Source organism: Tiliqua scincoides, chromosome 1, assembly GCF_035046505.1.
Source record: "Tiliqua scincoides isolate rTilSci1 chromosome 1, rTilSci1.hap2, whole genome shotgun sequence".
Classification (NCBI taxonomy): Eukaryota; Metazoa; Chordata; class Lepidosauria; order Squamata; family Scincidae; genus Tiliqua; species Tiliqua scincoides.
This window is the reverse complement of record NC_089821.1, coordinates 61,981,481-61,995,765: the sequence shown is the minus strand read 5'-3', so window position 1 is coordinate 61,995,765 and position 14,285 is coordinate 61,981,481. Positions and strand designations below refer to the sequence as shown.

At 45.8% G+C, this 14,285-nt stretch overlaps 1 protein-coding gene across 1 annotated transcript in view; it reads left to right on the top strand.

The window, feature by feature from the left end:
• The window catches only part of B4GALNT4 (beta-1,4-N-acetyl-galactosaminyltransferase 4), a 195,723-nt gene that overhangs the window by 160,113 nt on the left and 21,325 nt on the right, over positions 1-14,285 (top strand). The window contains exon 9 of the mRNA XM_066630931.1: positions 3,077-3,143. Coding sequence (XP_066487028.1) covers positions 3,077-3,143 — 67 coding nt within the window. The remainder of the gene's footprint in view (positions 1-3,076; positions 3,144-14,285) is intronic.

Genomic DNA, 14,285 nt, shown 5'->3' with positions numbered 1-14,285 from the left:
CAGGACCTCAACCGCCACCCTGGAGTTTGGAGGAAAGGAGAGATAGAACTGGGTGTAATCGGCATATTGATGGCACCCCACTCCAACCCCCCGGATGACCTCTCCCAGCGGTTTCATGTAGATGTTAAATAGCATGGGGGACAGAATTGAGCCCTGTGGCACCCCACACCTCAAGGGCCAGGGTGTCGAACAGGCATCCCCCAGTACCACCATCTGGGACCGATCCTCCAAGTACGAGCGGAACCACCGCAAAACAGTGCCTCCAACTCCCAGCTTGGCCAATCGGCCCAGAGATATACCATGGTTGATGGTATCAAAAGCCGCTGAGAGGTCCAGCAGGACCAACAGGGACGCACCCCCCCATCCAGTCCCCAGCATAGGTCATCCACCAAGGCGACCAAGGCGGTTTCCGTCCCAAAGCCCGACCTGAAACCAGATTGAAAAGGATCCAGATAATCCACTTCATCCAAGACCCTTTGATGTTGAGACACCACCACCCGCTCAATTACCTTGCCCAGAAACGGGATGTTGGAGACTGGCCGGTAGTTGTCTAATACAGTGGAATCCAGGGAGGGCCTCTTCAGGAGGGGGCGAACCACTGCCCATTTCAAAGCGCATAGTAACGTCCCCTCCATCAAGGAAGAGTTGACCACCCTCCCTGTCCACTCAGCCAGTCCACCCCAGGCAGCTCTTGTCAGCCAAGCTGGGCAAGGGTCAAACAGGCAGGCAGATGGCCTCACACTCCAAAGGAGTCTGTCCACATCCTCAGGCTGTACAAGCTGAAAAGAATCCCACAACACCTGACAAGCAGTTGCCAAGGGAACATCATCAGACATCAGACAATGAGGATAGCATTACCTTACCCACAAGATCTGTGCACTTGGCACATGGATTACATGTAGCTGGAAACATGGGGTGGTTGCTCCAGTTGTTCGGGAATTGGCAGCTTGTGGTGTAGTGTAGCCACATGGCTGATTTCATTCTTGATGTTATACTGATGCTGTCCCAGATCCAGAGGTAAAGTATCTGGCTCCCACCTAATATATGGGATTGGGGGTAGGCCTACCACAAGACTGATTACCATAGATACTCGTGTGTAAGATTATAAATTCTTACCAAATATCCAGCATAGATTGTCTCCTCATCCTATCTGTGGGACATTCAGGGGTCAGGCAGTTCAGGGGTGTTGCAGCAGCCAGAAGAAGCCCAGAGGAGCAGCAGCAGGCAGGAGCTCACCCTGTGCAATTTCATGTGCCGGTTGGCCATGCTTGGCTTCTCCCAATAGCTCCTTCCTGCAGGGAGATGCTTTGCAACTAATCAGCATGTGACTCACATGCAGGCTGCCACTTGGTCTTAAAGCCTGCCATCTACAAACACAGTACAATTGCAGATCAAAAAAGTTCTGCTTGCTTGCTTCCTTCCTTCCTTCCCCCATGATGCCAGCAGAGTTCACCCTGCACAATTTCGTGCTCTAGCTGGCCATGCTTTGCATCTCCCAACAGCTACCTCCTTCAGGAAGATGCTTCACAACCAGCCAGCACATCAATCAGGCAGGCAGCTGCTGGGTCTTAGACTCAGGCCCAAATCCTAACCAAGTTTTGAGTGCTGGCATAGCGGTGCCAATGTGACATGTGCTGCATCCTGCATTTGGGTGGCACTCACGGAGTGCTCCTCAAAGTAGGGGAATGTTTGCCCCCTTACCTCAGAGCTGCATTGCCCTTATGTCGGCGCTGGACAGTGGGTTAGGATTGCGCCCCCTGCCATTTACAAACACAGTACTATGCCATTTTAATATAGGAACCTGAGGACCTGCATTTTTTGGTATCAGTGGAGAGTTTCAGAATTGTCAGCCCCCCCCCCCCCCAAGTTTTACCCCCAACGTATCCAAAGGTCATAAAAAATTCTGTGGTTTTTGGCTCAAAACCTTCTCTCAACTTATCTGTGAGATTGACTTATGCTCGAATGTCTATGGTATATTCCTGCAGGTGAAGTGAATGGCTTCACTATTAAGAATTTATATATGCTAAAACCCTCTCACGTATAGGTGGAAAGGTTCATTATACCGTGAGACTTTGCTATAGATGGGGGTGGGGAGAGGATAGCTTTGCTGATGTTTACTTCCTTTTAAAGCACTGCATATGTGTTCTACGTAAATAGTTCACAGGGAGTGCTATAAGAGCTAAAACTAGCATAGAACCTTTTAAAATAAAAATCACAAATTGGCATACTTTGGGCAGCAAAACTGGCACTCATCAATGATGTCACACACACTATCCAGTAGGTACCTAAAGTACTCAGGAAGCCCATTTCACACGCAGTTTAATTTCACTTTTCCAGCAACAAAATTTTGCCACTTGAGCGTTCAGAAAATGTAATATCCTTGTAGCAGATGCACTACTTTGGGAAAGGATGACTGAATTATTGGCAACAACCATGTAACAGTTGTCCAAATTGTCTGAAGATTAAAGAATGACTGAAAAGAACATCATCTGGAAAGTTATCAGAGCGATCCAGTAGAACTCCAAGCTCTTGCATTATTTGTGTCGGGGTCTGCCAGGCCAGTTTGCTATGTATTACCACCAAAAAGCAAAAGAGAGCAATAACTAATGGGGTCACAGCACTAATCTGAGGTTCCCGTAGGGCACAAGTGACCATATTTTCAGTGGGAAGAATATTGTCCTGTATCATTCTTTCTCTTCCTTTTACTCCTGAGCTTGGAACAGGCTTACGTAGGTGCACAACTAGCTTGTGCTGGGTGGCTGCTTGCTTGTTCTCAGTCCCAACCTGAGATGACCACATGTTGAAAAAGGGCAGACTTTTTTTTAACTAGGAATGAAATGCACCCTTTCTTCAGGCGCTTCTGAGGACTTACGTGGGAGAACAAAAAAAAATCCACATAGGTAGAAATGCCGACCAGTGTGAACAGGAAACCTTGCCAGCCTTCCTTCTTGACCCTCCTGTATTACTCCCCTTCACATCCCTGCCAGCTCTTCTTCTGCTAATTCCTTTTCCCCTCAGACACAAGCACACAAATAGATGCACCTTGGTTGACTTTTCACTTTCCTGTTTCTTTCAGTGGCGAGTTTTCCTTCCCAGCTTCAAGTTTGAGGTGGTTGAGTCCTCCTACATCTCCCTCTATACAGGTAAAGCCGCTCCCTAAGACTCTGCAGCCTTAGTTAGAATTTATGATTCCTCCTGAAACTCCGCAGGTCGGACTGCCCTGTGTGCATGCACAATGCATGTGTTTGAAGGGCACATTATTCTGCATAGCTAATTTTTCTTGCCTTTATTAAGCATTTGCCATTCCAAAAAGCACCATTGTGCCATGATAGGCACATGTTGTTAACCTAATACATATTCCCTGCCATGGGCGGCATAGGAAGATTGTCCAGTCCCATCCCGTCCCTCCTGTATGATCCCTTGCCTAGAACAATGAGACCAGCATGTGAAAATGGGGCAGGTCTCCTAAACCCACTAGGTGCCATGTAAAATCATCACTCTGGACAATAGCCAAGGTAGGACCTGAAATCTGCAGATGCACCTCAGCTGTAAAGCCTCCTCTCTACATATGCCAGGCACCATCCTGACTGTCGTTTAGGTGCCTGGGTTATTTGCCCATGCTTTTGTCAGTTTATAGCTTTTGATTTGTTGATGTTTCTGCTGGTTTTACTGTTGCTTGATTTGATTGGCCGGCTACTTACTGTTTTATTGCTCTTTGATTTGATTAGTTGATTTTCACATTTTTCAAAGCTGCCTGAATTTTATGCTTCCTGGCTTTTTATTGTTTTAATAGTGTTGCTGGTGTGTTTTTATTACTATGTTATGATGATTAAACATGTAAGCTGCCTCAAAGGCCATTCTGGTAGAAAGGTGAGGTAAATATCCTTCAAATAGAGAGACTTGCACAGCTTCACTAGCTGCCTTTATGACCCCTTTGTGTTTTGGTGTCACCCTCTGATTCATTCCCCAACCAGCTGGTCACATCTTTCAGTCGGTCTAGTGCTGCCCTCCCCAGGACCCTGTTGCTGGCCTCTCTCAAGTGGAATCCTCAGAGAACAGGAACCAGCCTGATAGTTGACCCTCTTCATTGGGCACTGCCTGGGTACCACCTGCCACTGTTTTGTCCTCTGAGTGTTGGTTCCTTTTGAAGGACACAACCAGCAGCTTGAGCAATTATGGCAACTTGGAACACCACCAGACTCACAGGTGCAGAGTCAGTTGCTACAATCAGTATTGGGGATGAATGTTTTATTTTCTGAATAGGACTTGGCAGGTGGTAGACGTGCCCTGGGGTACACTTTTACATTCCCACTACAATCAGGAGGACTAAGGCTGCAGTCATGTGGATAATCACTTGAGGTTAAGTCTCACTAAACTCGCATAAAAACACATACAGCTGGGTGTGAATGTGTTTTTATTTGTTCTTTTCCGAAGAAGAAAGATAAAGACAAACAAACATTTTTTATGACTGGAAGTCTCTTGAAGTCATCGCATTTGCTGCCCCCACATGGGACCTTTCATGCTGAATACTTGACACCTTTGCCCACAATACTCACATTTTATGGGGTACAAGCAAAGGACTGGCACAATGCACCATGTACAATCATGGATCAAGCAAGTGAGACACGGAAGGCAAGTAGTCATGAACCTTTGCAAAAAAAAAAAAACGAGCATCAAATAGCATGTAGTAATGACCCTTTGTGAGACGGTCAAAAGGGGGCCGTGTGACTGAATCAGGAGTATGTGTGTTTCTAATAACTTTACTGGGAGGGTCCAATGGGTGCCCTGCATCAGCAGTATAAGTCCTGCTCCTCTTCAGGCTCCTGTTGCTCTTTCACCTTGTCTCTTTAGTGGCTTCAGAGCAGACAGGAAGAGACTGGTACAAAAGCCCCCCTGGCAAACACCTCTTAGCCACTGTTCCCACAGCTGAGTTATGAGCACCTGTCTTGTAAGCAGGGATGGATAGTGTCGGGTTTAATTAAATCCATAGATCTTCTGCTTCCTTCCTCGTAACCTGGCCTGGCAGCGGGAAGCACTTGATGAATAGATCCCTGCCTGGCACTCAGTACTCAAGGCACCTGTAATTAAGTATCCCATGGAAGGGGTAGATAAGGTGGAGGGGTTGGGCGAGTTGGCCTCTTCACCACAGACGTATGAGGGCTCGATTGGCAGGAGAGGAATAGCAGCAATTGGGATATTGACAGAAATGCCTGCAAGATGGATGGGCTGTGGTGGGATATTTCCTCCTGCCTGCATCCGTCACTCTTGAGTTTTCTCCTTTGTCCTCTGAGCTGCAGCTTGCACCCCATGAAGAGTGATTTTCTCGTTATCTCACTCTCTGCCTGCAGCTCTTTACTGTGCTGCGGGACAGTTATTAAGAGGGAGTAATTGCACTTTGAGTTACAAGAGACCATGTTGTTTGGGGGGGGGAGGGGGCTGGAAGCTAAGATAGATAGTCTCTTAGCACTTAATATATTTTTAGGCATTTTATCATCATCATCATCATCATCATCATCATCTTTCCATCTGATCATCCTTGTGTATCAAAAGGGGTTCTTAAGACAAATGCATGTATCAGTTTTATGTTGGCACATGCAGCTAGCCCATGCAATCGACGCTGCAATGCAGTTGTACATCACACTCTATGCAAATATTTGTTTTGTTAGTGTATTTTACAGTACTTTTATGTCACATTTCAGAATTAATTGGAAGACAACAGGAAACATACAAGGCAGGAAACATACTGGTAGTCATTGCAGTTGTTGTAGAACAGATGTGTTATGTGCTCCTTGGCTTATCCCAGCCCAAAGGTGGACAGTAGTATTTGGAACTAACAGAAGTTTCTAGACAGTCTTCAAATGCACCTCCATCTATCTGAAGCAGGGGTGGGCAAACATTTGGACAGGAGGGCCACATCATCTCTCTGACACTGTGTTGGGGCCTGGGGAAAAAATTAATTTACATTTTTAATTTGAATAAATTTACACGAATGAATACATTAGAGATGGAATTTATATGAATGAATGAATTTTACTGAGCTTATCTGCAAGAGGGATCTGAAGGCATTAGGGATGGACCTCAACAAGTGGGAAACCCTGGCCTCTGAGCGGCCCGCTTGGAGGCAGGCTGTGCAGCATGACCTTTCCCAGTTTGAAGAGACACCTTGCCAACAGTCTGAGGCAAAGAGGCAAAGAAGGAAGGCCCATAGCCAGGGAGACAGACCAGGGACAGACTGCACTTGCTCCCAGTGTGGAAGGGATTGTCACTCCCGGATTGGCCTTTTCAGCCACACTAGACACTGTGCCAGAACCACCTTTCAGAGCGCGATACCATAGTCTTTCGAGACTGAAGGTTGCCAATACAATACAATATTTATAATAAACATGAGAACTATAATACAGACATGTAGAACTACATGAGAACTATGAACTGTTTGCCACACACCTCTTGCACAGTGAAAACATACAGACCAAGCCAGAAACACATGGAGACATAAGCTTTTCAGAGGCAATGGGGGAAGGTGATTTAAAATAATGCCCAAGGAAAGGCAGAAAACACATGGGGACTAGAAAAGGCCTTGCTCTAGCTCGGCCCACAGCTTGCATCTAGCAGTCACAATCAGCAGTCGCAAGCCAGCACAGGCTCCAATAGTCTCCAATGGGCCAGAGGCTCATTGGAGACTGGCGGCTCCCTGTGGGCTGGATTGGGGGTCCCCCAGGGCCACAAATGGCTCATGAGCCAGGATTTGCCCACCCCGATCTAAAGTGTATTCCAACAGCCTAATCTGGAAGCAAGGTCAGTATTTGACATTATTACTAATACATAATCGCCAACACATGTGCCCTGTTACTTCAAGGATATTCTCAGCACTGGTTGTAAGGGTGACTCATGACTCTTCTGCTGATGGTAGTGATCCATACCTCCTCAGTAGTAACCGCAGCACCTTGCATTGCCCAGGAACAGAAGTTGGCAGCAGTGCTCTGAGGTCTCATGAGACTTCAGGATATCTTGAGACACCAGGCGACCCAAGATTGTGGGCAGCAGTTCTCAGCAGGGGAAGGAGGGCTGGGAGGAAAAAAAAGGGGAAGTAGAAAAAGGCAAGGGGGGAGGAGAAGGAATGGAGAACAAGCAGGGAGAGCAGGGACAGGAAAGCAGCAGTGGAAGGACAACAAAAAGGGGCAGACAGTGGGAGTGAAACAGCAGGAGAACATCAGGAGAAGAAGAGGCTAAAGAGACAGTAAGCTGAGCCCAGGAGGAAGGAAGCAGGAGGTCTGGCAAAGTGCTGGGAGGAGGGGCTCCAGATAGGGAGTGTTGACGTGTACAGCCATCTGAATGGCTGGGGAGGATACCAGGGGTTTGAAGGGCAGGCTCCCTACCATGACCTGGATGGGATGGTGGTGGTAAGTGGACTGCTTCCAGGAGAGGCAGACCTCTGGAAAAGGACAGGAGAGGAAGAAGGAAAGGGGGCAACCCCAGTGAGGAGGTAGAACAAGTATTGTATTGGGGTGGATTTCATAAAACAGATTGATCTGGAATTGTAAGGCTGTGCCTTTGTTTGTACTATATTAACCCCTTCCCTTGTAAGCAGCATACATGGAGTCTTCCATCATGTTTTCATGAGAAAGTATATTGTGAGTCCCAAAGATGTCTCAAACCAACCCTTTTAATGCAGTGTTGCCTTCTTGGGTTGAGGCTGTCACACAAGACGATGAAACACCAGGTGATTCATCTCTTCTGTTCTGTACCCCAGAGCTACCTAACCTTATTTCTTGCCTTCATTCACTTCTGCCATAGCTCCAACATTAATTTTGGGGGGAGCAGGGGGGTTAAAATATTATTTTCTGGACTCTATAGTCTAGTGATCTACTTGTACAGAGACTAATCTTCAAGTAGTTTGCAACATTTCAGTCAAAGACTGCCTTATTATATATCAGAGCTGAAACACTAATAAAACTTTTTAAAAAATATACAAAACTCATAGAGGTTTCATGCCAGAGGGTTTCATGAGATTCATGACCTGCTGTACTACCTGAGGCATTCTCAGGGGCAACCAACATGTAAATAGAATGAACCTTCAGACTGTTTGCAAAAAAAATGAGTCATATATTGAAGGTGAGTGAAAGCTCTGTGTTACCATGCTTTTAAAAATAGTAATGAGAACACCTATGTAGAGCTCCGATGGTGAACGTATGACTCAATAAATGACTCAGCTGTAGCATTAGGCTGGAAATCCAGAATTATAATCTGTACAGATTAAAAACTGCTCACAATGCATCTGCATGTGCCGTCCTATTTAGGGTTTTAATGCATGGACAGCGGATTTAAATCTAATTCAATATACAAGTGTGAGTCACTTAGCAATCTTCCACTTAATGATACCACATATATGATGGTGGTCAAAGCACAACAAAGATGCTCTTAATGAGGCAGGCAGGAGCCCCATAACCTGCAGCAGAGTGTCTGTTTACATAACAAAGAGGCTCTTAATGAAAAGAAGAGGCATTCTATCTCTAGTAGCCTATATAGCCAGCTAGTGTCTGGCAAGGGAGTGTCTACACAACAAAGGCATTAGATTGGGCTGAATGTTCACTTAATGTCCAAATTGCATAACAACAGAGAGAAGAGAACAAATTCCCTGTCTTTAAGTGACTCACATCTGTACAGTGTTGGGGAGGGGAGGAGTTATTCCAGGTTAAACAGTAACAGGCTTTATAATGTTCTCAGCAGAATTCCCCTCTTCAACAAAAAAAATGCTGTTGCTGTCTCCAGCTTTGGGCAGTCAGCATATGTAACGAGCAGCATGTAGTCACACATGGTAGACAACATGTTCTGTTAGTAAAATAGATATTGCGGTTTATGTTGTATATATTATTTTACTTATAGGAAATACAAGGCATTTTAAATAACAAAAAGAGAAGGGCCAGAGTCTAATCATTGTATACATTGCTCCTTGTGATTTGGGGAAGACTCACAGCCCAATCCTAACCAAGGCTTGCTCCAGTGAAATGTGCTTTGTGGCAGTGCAGGGAGCCAGTGCCTCTGTGGGAAGGCTGGAGCCTTCCCACATATGCCAGCAGAGCAGCAGTGGCCACTTGGAGGGCAGGGAGGGTTGTATAGGGCAAGGGAGGGTACAACAGGAGGGGATGGGGTGAGTGGGTGGATTGGGCCCAGGAGGGTGGCGAGTTCAGTTGCGCACGCCAAATCCTAACCTGCTTTCCTGGCCTGAGCTTCCTGCATAGATCAACTCAAACTTGTGCCAGTAACATCACTGATTCATGTCCAAGTTGTCCCATAGCTGCTGCTGGGGCTTACCCCAGGGCAAGTGGACAAATGTCCCTTTAACCTGAGAAGACCTCCAGTAGCTCAAAATCCTCCGCAGGATGCAGCTTGGCCCATGCCGCCACTGCATCGCCCTTACGTCTGCATTGAATTGAGGCTGATTTCAACTAGCTGCCATCATTGACATAGCGTTTACTCTGCTCACCTTCATGTAAAAGTACAATATTAGAATTATATAGCGGAGGATGAGAATGGACAACATGACTTCCTGTTTCCATTTTATCTACTCTTAATGTGACTACAGATACAAAACCTTTATTCTTGACATATTCTGATACTATTCACAGATCAGCTGCTGCTTTTTATAATCACATAGGCTTGTATCCAAAGAATTGTAGTCATGACCAGCACTGGCCCAAACTGAATTTTTAGTTTTCAGTGATATCTTTGAAAAATTGAAATGACCCCATTTTTATTTTTTTTAAGCATTGAATTAAAAAAAATCTTCAAAATTGATCCACAGCTGTTTTGCCATTCTGGCTTTCAGCCACATGTAGAAGTTTTAAAATAATTTAAGTGTTACATAAATTACAGCTACACAGTGGTGTCTCTGCCATTGCCGGCAGTGCATTGGCACTTTCACCAGTTCCTCGTTCCTGGGACTTAGGGGCTGGCATTAGGCACAGCCAGATGGGCTACCTAATGGACTTGACTGCTGTTTGACTGGACTAATCCGATCTCTTCCCTGGGTTAAAAAGGAGATGAAGATTCTGTGGCCATCCCAGTTCATAGCCCTTTCCTGTGACCAGCAGAACAAGAATAAATGTGACTGTAGAATCCATAGGAACAGAGCCCTGTGGACCAGACTAAAGGCCTGACTAGTCCAGCATTCTGTTTCCCATCCCACTTGCCAACCAGATGCCTGTGGGGGAACCACAAGACTTATCCTTCTCCTGCTGTTGTTTTCTTGGTAGTAGCATGTCGTCATCATGACTAGTTGCCAATGACAAACTTGCCCTCAATGAATTTAAAGCCTTTTAAATTCACTTAAGCTCATGGCTGTCATCACATCTACTAGTAGTGAATTCCATAGATTAGTTCTGCACTTTGTTTTAAAAAATACTTTCTTTGTTGTTGTTGACCCTGCATCTCCTTCTAATCAGTTTCATTGGATGGCCCCAGCTACTGCAGTCAATATGACTGGAGGGGCAACTTCTGTCTGCCCACTTTCTCCACAACAAGTAGAATTTGAGAAGCCTTCATCATTTCCCTCACTTGTTCCTAAGCTAAGAAAAAAAATTATGTTTTCCTCAACAGTAAGCTTGGGTATAGCCACATGCAGCCTAATGCTCCTTTGCTGCAATTGTACATTCACCTATTTACTTGAGAGTAAGCCACATGGAATGCAATGGAACTTATCTGCAAATAGACATGGTACCTAAATCAGACTCTACTCTTCTCATCAAGCAGAGTAACATGCAAGCACCCGCCTTGTGAACGTGTCCTCCAGTGAACTGTACTACAGCTGATTATTATTTATTTATTACAATACAATATGCCTCACCAGGGGAGGATATATCTTCCTCCTGCCAGGACCTGATTAAATCTCAATTGGTCACTGTATCTGTGACTAAACCCCCCCCCCCATGTAGAGGCATTTTTTTCTCCCAATATTTCTGCAAACAGCCAATTTTTTCTAAGTAATTTCAGCAGATAACATTTTCTTCACCAACATTCATTGCAACTAAACACCACTGAAATCAATGAGACAAGTTAGTTGTGACTAGCTTAAGTGCCATTACTTTAGTGGGACAAGCAGGACTAGCCTATGACCCACCCCTATGCCTGGGGTGGTGTGCCAAATGCTATCCCCTTTATCTGGTGATGTGCCAGCCTCTGCTTCTCCCAATCTGCAGATTGGAAAAGGAAGAGGAGGCCAGAATGTAGGTGCAGTGGAGAAGAGGATGATGAGCCAGAGTGTCTTCAGTGATCTAGCCAAGCATTCTCCTCTCCTCCACACTTCTGCTCTGTTCCCCTCTTCATTTTTCAGTTCATGGAGTGGGAGAAGTAGGTGTGGGAACAGTGGAGGCAAGTGGGCAGACGAGGTGGTTGCCCCCACCACCAATATGCTGCCTTAGGCAATCATCTCATTCAACCTTATAGATGAACCAGCCCTGGACTTAGTCATGACTAACTTCCTTTGAGTACAACCTTTTGAACCATTGTGGCCCAAAAGAGAGGCTTCTGGACGTGGCTCAGGGGAACCTAGGTTCAAAGTTGATCACATATAGACAAGCTAGTTTTAGTTTGCTGAATTACTATCTCTTATAGCATTTCCAACTTAACATTCCAGGTATGTGGATAGGCTTTTTTTTAAAGCAAGGACCTCTATGTGGACATGCTTTATACTGATTATTCATTTATGTGATAGTTATGTAGCTGCTTCCATCAATGGAGCATCACAGATGTGCAAGAACCACATGGAAAATGTGTCCCTATTCCAAAAGAATGTTTTTCTGCACAGAGGAAGTCATATGATTGGTTGAAGAAGTCCATTAGTGGGCACAGAATATTTGTAGGAATCGGATTTTGGTCTCCTTTCTTCCTCTATAAATTAGAACATTGCACAGCCTCTTGACAAAACTGAAAAGATGATGATTTATTAGCACTTGGCAGCAGTAGTCACCTTGTCAAAATTACGCCTGCTTCTTGCCTTCCTCTAGTGGATAATCAGAAAAATTTTTAGCAAGTCTCTCATACAGTTTGGTAACAACTTTTGGAAACCAACATTTCTGCAACAGATGTTCTCTGAAGACCTTGTTCGCACTCTTTTTTTGTAAACCAGTGGAGCAACCACATTTGCTCTTCTTACTAGAGCAGGGGTGCCCAAACCCCAGCCCTGTGGGCCACTTGCGGCCCTTGAGGCCTCTCGATGTGGCCCACAGGGAGCCCCCAGTCTCCAATGAGCCTCTGGGCCTCTGGAGATTTGTTGGAGCCCACTCTGGCACAATGCAACTGCTCTCAGCATGAGGGCGACTGTTTGACCTCTCGCATGGTCTGTGGGATGAGGGCTCCCACCACTGCTTGTTGTTTCACATCTGTGATGCAGTAGCGGCAACAAAGGAAAGGCCAGCCTCGCTTTGTGCAAGGCCTTTTATAGGCCTTGAGCTATTGGAAGACCTTCATTCATTCATATAAGTTCATCTTTAATATATTCATTTATGTAAACTTATGTAAATTTATTCAAATTTTAAATGTAAATTATTTTCTTCCCCGGCCCCTGACACAGTGTCAGAGAGACGATATGGCCCTCCTGCCAAAAACTTTGGACACCCCGTCCTAGAGTATTGGGAGATGCCTGTGTTCCCAGCACCCGCTATCTTGGCCCCAAGAATCGTGCACAGGAAAGGACCACCCACAATTCCTGATGGGCTCAGTTGCCTAGCTTCTAGGAAACTTGCAACAGGTCACGCACAGGCACTTGCTGATACTAGAAGGAAGAGTGAATATTGCCGTTCCTTTCCCTCTTCCCTGCCAACTAGGCCCTGTGAACAAACCATTGATCTTTCTGTGGCATGGTACACAGTGCAATTAACTTTCTCCATGTGTACTGTATGGTTCTCTACTCTTGGTTTGTTAAAGATGTTTAGCTTATTTTATGGTTGAACAGAGAACCAGGTCAGAATCCAAAAAATTCAATATGACAATGCCTGCAGCTTTGGCTTTATAGCATCAAGCAAAGATTTAAGCCTTGCCTGCCCAGTTCTCTCTCCCAACCTTTGTCACATAAAGAGAAAGGCAACCAGATTACTAAGCTTCCTCTTTACCCTACTGGACAGACTCAGCCTTGCTGAACTCTATGCTGCTGGTTTAAGAGGCATTACGATGGTGTTTGCTGGGTGTCTGCTGTTGCTTCTAGAGTGGCAGCTTTCTGTCTGATCTCCTTCAGAACATGACATGCAGCGCAATCCTATCTTGCACTGAAACAGGCGGGCCAGGAGGTCTGTGCTGTATTCAGCACAAGATAGGGGTCCAAAGTGGCTCAGCCGGAGGTAAGGGGAAACTGATGAGCCCCATCTCCGGCTCCCCGCCCACCTGCCCCTGGGACCGCTCTCCGCCCACTTTCCCCTTGCCCTGGAACACCTCCCTCCTGCCTCCTCCCTGCCCTCCCCAGACCCTTGCATTGGCCAAGCTTGGCCGATGCAAGCCTTCCCTTTCAAGTCAGCACCGAGGCTGAATTCCGCCCCCGTGGGCCAGCTTGCATCCCTGAGCTGGCCCAGCTGACTCTCGAGGAGGTGCAAACATGCCTTACGACACATTTGCAGTCCTCCTGGGCTAGCGCAAGGGACTTGCACCGACCCAAGGTGTGTTTGGATTGCACCCTTAAGGAAATTGTGTTGTTTGCCATGCAGTCCATGGTCCTTCTATGTGTAGCATCCATCTTGACTTGAGGGGTTGTCTTTTTGCCAGACATTGTATCTCATTAAAGGAACATACATTCCCAAAATTGGTCTGGGCAGAGAGCCCATTCTGTCAATTTCCCTGGCCCCATTCTCTCTTCTTCATTTTCAGCATCTTTTTAAAATGCTGAATTTGTGCCATTTCACCTGATCACCACAAATATAGTACCTTGCCAGTGTCTTCTGCGAATGGCTTCTAGCAAAAGTTAATCTTGAGGCACAATTTCAGAGGTGTTTCACATGGTGTGTCCCCCCTTCTCATGTGTGTGTGTGTGTGTGTGTGTGTGTGTGTGTGTGTACACACAGCCTCAAAACAGAAAGGGGTACTGCAACAGTGAGGGAAAGCATGAAAGAATGCTACGTTGCATCCCCTAAGATGTGTATTTGAAAATTTCAGTCAACTCTTCTTATCTAAGGCAATCCTGATGCTCTGAATGCACAGTTTGTCTTTGAGCCTCCTTTCCCATCCCAGTCTAGTTGTGATGAACCTCTAATCCTCTTGATCTGCTACTGACTTTGAAACCAGCATTCAGAGTCCAGTAAAAC